We start from the raw sequence: 7,500 nt of genomic DNA, 5'->3' as shown, positions 1-7,500 counted from the left end.
ATTATTCATTTCCTTTTTATGTGCCAAGGGCCTAGCTCCTGCTACCATCAACTCGTACCTATCAGCCATAGCATATGTACATAAGATCAAAGGCCACTACGACCCTACCAAATCATTTTTAGTTGAAAAGCTTCTTGTGGCCTTAGGACGCCGCGGTCAAGCCGATGTTCGTATGCCCATTTCACGTCCATTATTGTACGAATTAGTTAGCGCTTTGCAGCATTCTAGTCCATCTGCCTATCGTAGATCTCTGTTCGGGGCAATGTTCATGACCGCATTTTATGGTTTCTTCAGAATAGGTGAATTATCTTGCTCAAGTAAAAAGCAAGTTGACACCGTTCTGCAATTTGATCAAGTCACGTTTTTGAAACAATCTTCTCGAGTGACGGCTGTCAAGATTGTGATCACTAAGTTTAAACACAACACGAATCATCGGCCGTTTGTCATAACCATAGAAAGCGAACCTTCCGAACCATTTTGCCCTGTGCAGACCTTAATCGACTACATTAAACGTAGGGGTTACCGTAAAGGCCCCTTGTTCACGTGTGCATCTGGCGGGGCAATCTCAACACATACTTTTAACAGTGAGCTCCGTCGTGCTTTGAACTTTTGCGGCCTTGATTGTTCTCGCTGCAAGAGCCATAGCTTTCGCATTGGTGCAGCGTGCCATGCGTCTGAGAAAGGTTTTTCGGATTCGCAAATCCGTGCCCTAGGTAGATGGCGTTCGGACGCTTTTAGAACTTACATTCGTCCGCCTTCACTCAAAGCCAACTAATTCTTTTTAAACGTTTAAGACACTAGTCCAGCCGCGATTGGATCTCCGTTGTATGGGTCAGTCAGGAGCTGCTATGCAGTGGTGATTTTCAATACGGCTATTTAACCATCCGTTATAGGGCCAGTATATTTTGTCTTCATCTCTGGTTAGTATTAACGGGTCACGGTGGATTCTCTGATGTGTGGGTCAGTCAGGGGCTAAGAGGGTTTTTCACTGTGAACTCTTTTCGCTCTCACTTCCTATGTACTTTACCAATATGTTCCCATGTACAACTTTCTCAATATGTTATCTGTCTTACGAAGGAGCTAAGGTGTTGGAAAGAATTGCTATTTTATTTCCCCTCTGTTTTCAATGTCAGTTCGCGTCCGGTTCATGACTGGGTCAGACAGGGGCTGCTGGTCACGACAGTACCTTACAGGACTTTCTTTTATCTTCGCTGTTTTCAGTTTAATATTCCTCGGGGTTCTTAGTTCCGGATCTTGGTGGGGAGGTCACACTTTGTGTGCCTTGTGGCGCTTATTTCTTCCCCACCTTTTCCGAAGAGACATTTAATTACTTAATTATTTCCATGTCACGTCACGCTCTGATTAGTTTGTTAAGCGTGGCGTGACTTTTTAATGTTATATCAATAAATACGTCACAATAGTGGCCAATTTTATCCCACCATATTCGTATATTGTCTCTTCGTAAAACTAGTGCGACCCGGAGCTAATTACCCCTCGACTAACTAAGTTCGGAATCGATGCAGTCGCTGTTGTTGTTTTTGATGTTTTATTTTTTCATAACAGAAGGCATTTTTCTCTTTTTTTCCTTTTTGTTTCCAATTCACAGCGTTCGCAAACTCATCGTCTGCAGTTGTCATGGCACTGTAGACTTTCATTGAGTTTCAGTTTCGCTCAGGATGGATCCAGTACTCCCCGTCACCCACAAAGTCGCCAGATTTAAGGGCCTGATTACATGGAGAATTTCAGCCCGGTTGGGCGGGCTGAGATCTCAGCCCGGGTTGTGAAAGAAATCTTGTTGGAATGAAAGTGTTGATTAGATGAAGAAGGTTTCAGCCCGGGCTGAGTTCACGCTCTTGAGTGCATCATGGGTAATCAGGGCAAGGTGCAGAGGAATTCGAAGGTTTGTAAGGAAGTTCAAAACAATGAAAAATATTCAAGATATGCAATTTTGGGTTGTTTATTTTCTAAAACAGAAGATATGCGCTCAAAGATGCGGCAGAATAAATTTGAAGAGAACGGCTATTGTACAAATTATTTTATTAAAAAGAGTTTCTGCCATACATTTCCTGTAATTCCAAAGGCACGAAATTACAGAGAATGTGTGGAGACAAAAAGCAATATTTAGGAATTCCAAAGAACGGATACCAAGTCTAGTTCATCTTGGTTGTGAACATGAACTTATTTGTTTGGTTTATGAAGGAGAAAGTCTATAAAGTAGAATCATGTACAGTATATTTTTCTTTGAACTTCCATAGAAACCTTTGAATTTCCCGCCTTGTTGCCCTGATTACCCATGATGCAATCAAGAGCGTAAACTCGTCTATTACAGCCCGGGCTGAAAATCCTAGCCTGGTTTCAGAAACCGGGCTAGGATTTTCAGCCCGGCCAAACGGGCTGAAAAATCCGCAAAAAGTCCATGTAATCGAAATGAAATTTCAGCCCGGGCTGTAAATTTTCTCATGCAAATTTGCGTTTTGCGCCCGGGCAGAAATTCATCTTGTAATTGCAACAAAATTTCAGCCCGGTGGGCGGAGCGTTATTTCAGCCCAGGCTGAAACTCGCCATGTAATCGGGCCCTAAGATCTCTTTGCAAGAATGACCAGGATGATTCGAATGCCAGCCTTTAACAGCTGAAGATTTGAATTGAAAGAAAAAACACACTTAACTTATTGTATAGTTCATCGCTTGAAGTTTGGAAAAGTGGCTTATATCGATCAATAATGCGCCGATCAACTCGAATCCCCAACATCCCCCGCCCTCCCGGGCCAACCCCGGGCATTTGAACTTAAGAAGATTGGATAGTTTAAGTTCTCGCCCCCTCGGGCCAAAATGGTGTTCAAATGCCCTACCCTATCTTCGGATTTGTCTTTCAAACCCCACTAAAGAACAATCGTCGTCGGCCCCTGTCGTGTTTAATAAAGCTTGTGTATAAACATGCCAACTCATGTTTGGTGATCCTTTATATGTTGAAACTCAGTGTTGAAACTATTACAAGTGACTTGAAATTGAATTAATTAAGTCGGACAATGTCAATAAGAAAGTGTAAGCTGTTTTAACTCCGAAACACGGCAAGGTTGTTTAACGAGGTTTCTGTATACTTATCAACAACAGAGTCAAGAGCGTAATACGACTGCATGTCTTTTGAATTGTTCGGTGTCGGTTGATTACCTCTAACAGAACTGTACATCTTTAACAATGAAAAAGGAGTGTGAAAAACGTAGCATATTGTATTCACTCTAACAGAAACAGAAACGTACAGCTTTAACAATGAAAAAGGGGTGTGAAAACTTACCATTTTGTATTCATTATCCACTCTATAGTATGACAAAGACGAATTACGCAGCTAAAATGCTTTTGAGGACCTTCCTCTGAAGACATCTTTTAAAGACCTTTTTTTGAAGGCCAATCGCTCACACATGCTATATCTCTTCCTTTCAACTCTTCCTTCACGTCCAAACACGTGTTTAAAGCTGTTAGCGACTTCGGCGTCCCCCCCCCCCCCCCAAAAAAAAAAAAAAAAATCACCTCAAACCTAAAACTTCCGGTTCAATTTACCCCACCCCACCCAGGCAAAGGTCAAATTCCCCACCCCCGGGAAGGCCTCCCCGTCAAATGCCCGGGGTTTGCTCCGTGGGGAAGGGGGAATGTTCAAGTTTCGATTTGATCGGCGCATAACTAGGCGGGAGATGTTGTTGTTGCCGTAGCCTGCGTAGCTGGAAGTACTGTTGGCGAGAGGCAAATTGAGTAAGAACGGAGACAATTCTCCTGTCTTTGTAGTAGAATCGTTAACAAAATGTATAGGCATACTGCAATAAAAATGCTGTTGTTGATTTGATCGTTCTTTTAGTACCACTTAGAGCAGTGTTAGGGTTAGCGTTAACCACAACGTTGTATACAAGAAACTACAATAGCCTCCTGAAACAGAAAAGGTAAGCTAAAGATTTATCAGAAGGTTGCATGGATTTGACAAGCCAGGCAATTTGGACAATTGATGGAGGTCTTTATCATGATAAAATTTCTTATGAAGTTTATTGTTTTCTGACCTTCGTTGGTTGTCATGTCACAGAAGACCTTCATTGGCTTCCCACTTTTCTCAGGGTCGATCCAGTACTCTCCGTCTTCTCTAGAATCGCCAGAGTCCCGGATGTGTTTGCAGGAATGAGCAGGAAGATGAGAGTACCTTCCAAGATTAGCTAAAATCAAACCAAAAGACCCATAGAAAAAGTGTTATCAAAGAACTTATAGGTGATTTAATGGCGAACCGTATAATTGCTGGATGACGGACTCGACAAAACGAGCGAAGGAGAAATATGAGTAGGCATTTGTGAGATGCGCTACTCTAAAATCTCTTGGGAGACTTGTAAGGGTGTGGCATTGTGAGACAGTAAGTATGTTCTACCATTCCTTCTTCTACAGGCGCGTGCAACTCGAGAGAATAATTATGATGCCTGTTCTCCACGTGCCACTGACAATATCCGTAAAAAATGGAGCACTGAAGGAGGTAGGGGGAAAAGGGCGCACCGTCGGCTCCATTGATACCAGTTTCGTAACTGAAGGAACTACAGACGTTAAATAAAGTGACTCTAGTTTTACCTTACTACAACACCAAACCCGGTGTGGCCATCACATCACGCATACGCACAATTATCTCACCTGGTTATGGACAGCTGGGATTGGTGTTATGATGTGTTCACGTTGCTTTTAATGTTCTAAAGTTTGCTGTTGCTTTCAGCTCATCTATATTTCGTTTGGGAACCGATGCAGTCGCTGTTGTTACTTTTGATGTTTTTTTTTTCATAACAGAAGGCATTTTTCTCTTTTTTTGCTGTTTTTTCCCAATTCACAGCGTTCGCAAACTTATCGTCTGCAGTTGTCTTGTCACAGTAGACTTTCATTGAGTTTCCGTTTCGCTCAGGATGGATCCAATACTCCCCGTCATCCACAAAGTCGCAAGATTTTAAGGGCCTGATTACATAAAGAATTTCAACCCGGTTAACTGGGGTAATATTTCAGCCCGGGTTGTGAAAGAAATCCTCTGGAAATGAAAGTGGCGATTACATGGAGAAGGTTTCAGCCTGGGCTAAATAGACGAGTTCACGCTCTTGAGTGCATCATGGGTAATCAGGGCAAGGTGCAGAGGAATTCAAAGGTTTGTAAGGAAGTTCAAAACGATGAAAAATATTCACGATATGCAATTAATTTTGGGTTGTTTATTTTCTAAAACAGAAGATATGCGCTCAAAGGTGCGGAAGAATAAATTTGGAGAGAATGGCTATTGTACAAATTATTTTATTAAAAAGAGTTTCTGCCATACATTTCCTGTAATTCCAAAGGCATAAAATTACACAGAATGTATGGAGACAAAAAAAGCAATATTAGGAATTCCAAAGAAATTAGACCAAGTCTAGTTCATCTCAGTTGTGAACATGAACTTATTTGTTTGGTTTATGAAGGAGAAAGTCTATAAAGTAGAATCATGTACAGTATATGTTTCTTTGAACTTCCATAGAAACCTTTGAATTTCCCGCCTTGTTGCCCTGATTACCCATGATGCAATCAAGAGCGTAAACTCGTCTATTACAGCCCGGGCTGAAAATCCTAGCCTGGTTTCAGAAACCGGGCTAGGATTTTCAGCCCGGCCAAACGGGCTGAAAAATTCGCAAAATGTCCATGTAATCGAAATGAAATTTCAGCCTGAGCTGAAAAAGGAACGTGAGCACGCATGTCAATTGTGTTTTCGCATCTCAGTAAATTTTCTGATGCAAATTTGCGTTTTGCGCCCAGGCTGAAATTCGTGATGTAATCGCAACAAAGTTTCAGCCCGTGGGCGAAGCGAAATCTCATCCCGGGCTGAAACTCGCCATGTAATCGGGCCCTAAGATATCTTTGCAAGAAATGGCCAGGGATGACTACGTTGTAGCCTCCTGAAACAGAAAAGGTAAGCTAAAGATTTATTAGAAGGTTGCATGGATTTGACAAGCTAGGTAATTTGGACAATTGATGGAGATCTTTATCATGATAAAATTTCTTATGAACTTTATTGTTTTCTGACCTTCGTTGGTTGTCATGTCACAGAAGACCTTCATTGGCTTCCCAGTTTTCTCAGGGTCGATCCAGTACTCTCCGCCCCCTCTAGAATCGCCTGAGTCCCTGATGTGCTTGCAGGAATGAGCAGGAAGATAAGAGTACCTTCCAAGTTTAGCTAAATTCAAACCAAAAGACCCATAGAAAGAGTCTTATCAAAGAAGTAGCAATTTTGGTAGAGATGGAAGGAATGGCCTTGTCAAGCCCCCCTATAATAATAATAATTGCTGGATGACGAACTCGACAAAACGAGCGAAGGAGAAATATGAGTTTATATAGGCATTAGTGATATGCGCTACTCCAAAATCTCTTGGGAGACTTGTAAGGGCGTGGCATTGTTAGACAGTAAGTATGTTTTACCATTCCTTCTTCTACGGGCGCATGCAACTCGAGAAAATAATTATGATGCCCGTTCTCCACGGGCCACTTACAAGGAAATGCTAATTTCAAACCTATTGAACAGTATCTACCAAACGAAGACTGCAGCTAATAAATGAGAGATCTATTGTTTATCTTCCACGTGAGTATCACGTGAGGATTGGGTCGCTAAGTAACCGCCGTGCATGCTCAACACAGTAATTTTTGACCCATGGCAGAGGTCTGTATTCTCTTACCCGTCAGTCCAGCGAACGCAAAACTGAGAAAAGAGACCCCTGCTAACTGGGAACAATGTAACTCGCAAACTGGCTAAAGTTCCGATAGGCATACATGTCTCGTTTTTCCTCGGTTCTGCATTACCTTGAAGGTTGTGTTACTTACGAGTGAGGCATTTTTTTCCTTTGTAATCTGGATGACACTTGCCGTTGTTGGCTTGCATTTCAGAATCACTAAGACTTGTGACACAAGATCCCTGTTATGATAAATTGGTGTCATTCCTTATTTGCACTGGAGAGGGATTCCTTATTTTAAGAAGGCGAAACATTTAAGGTGTTTTTGCGTTCAATTCCCTTTGGTTGAAAATAAGATAAAGAACTATCATTACGGTAATATTTAGTTACAGCTCAAGGGGGGCCATTTTCAAGAATTAGTAACAATTCAAGTAAACCATGAAACCCAACGGAAGAGAAGAAAACCAACTTGGTGAAAATTACCGTTTCATTTTTCTTCCAGTTCAATTTAGGTCCGGACTGTGGGAACTGGACTGGAGAATACAAGAAGCCGTAACTTGCCAAAATCGGTTGGGAAGAATTATTTATTTCACCCTTGAATAAAAACTAGCTTTCATGAGAAAGACTTTGCATTTATATTCGCTTTACATAAAGGGTTAAAGTAGATCTTGTTCTTTAAACTCGTCTTGAAATCTCCATAAAAATGAAACAGACTTTGTTTTACAAAAACGAAATGAATTCTTGCGAAGGTGACCTGGAAATGATCGCTTAAATTGAGTACGACGTGGATCGCATTCGGATTTCGCTC

General features: G+C 41.6%; 1 protein-coding gene across 1 annotated transcript in view; it reads right to left on the bottom strand.

Moving 5' to 3' along the window:
* The window catches only part of LOC138060426 (uncharacterized), a 17,050-nt gene that overhangs the window by 5,452 nt on the left and 4,098 nt on the right, over positions 1-7,500 (bottom strand). The window contains exons 3-5 of the mRNA XM_068906193.1: positions 6,844-6,934; positions 6,053-6,202; positions 4,044-4,193 (exon numbers count right to left, since the gene is read on the bottom strand). Coding sequence (XP_068762294.1) covers positions 4,044-4,193; positions 6,053-6,202; positions 6,844-6,934 — 391 coding nt within the window. The remainder of the gene's footprint in view (positions 1-4,043; positions 4,194-6,052; positions 6,203-6,843; positions 6,935-7,500) is intronic.

This window comes from Montipora capricornis, chromosome 8 (genome assembly GCF_036669925.1).
Source record: "Montipora capricornis isolate CH-2021 chromosome 8, ASM3666992v2, whole genome shotgun sequence".
Classification (NCBI taxonomy): Eukaryota; Metazoa; Cnidaria; class Anthozoa; order Scleractinia; family Acroporidae; genus Montipora; species Montipora capricornis.
The sequence above is the reverse complement of the archived record's forward strand: the minus strand, read 5'-3'. Positions and strand labels throughout refer to the sequence as shown.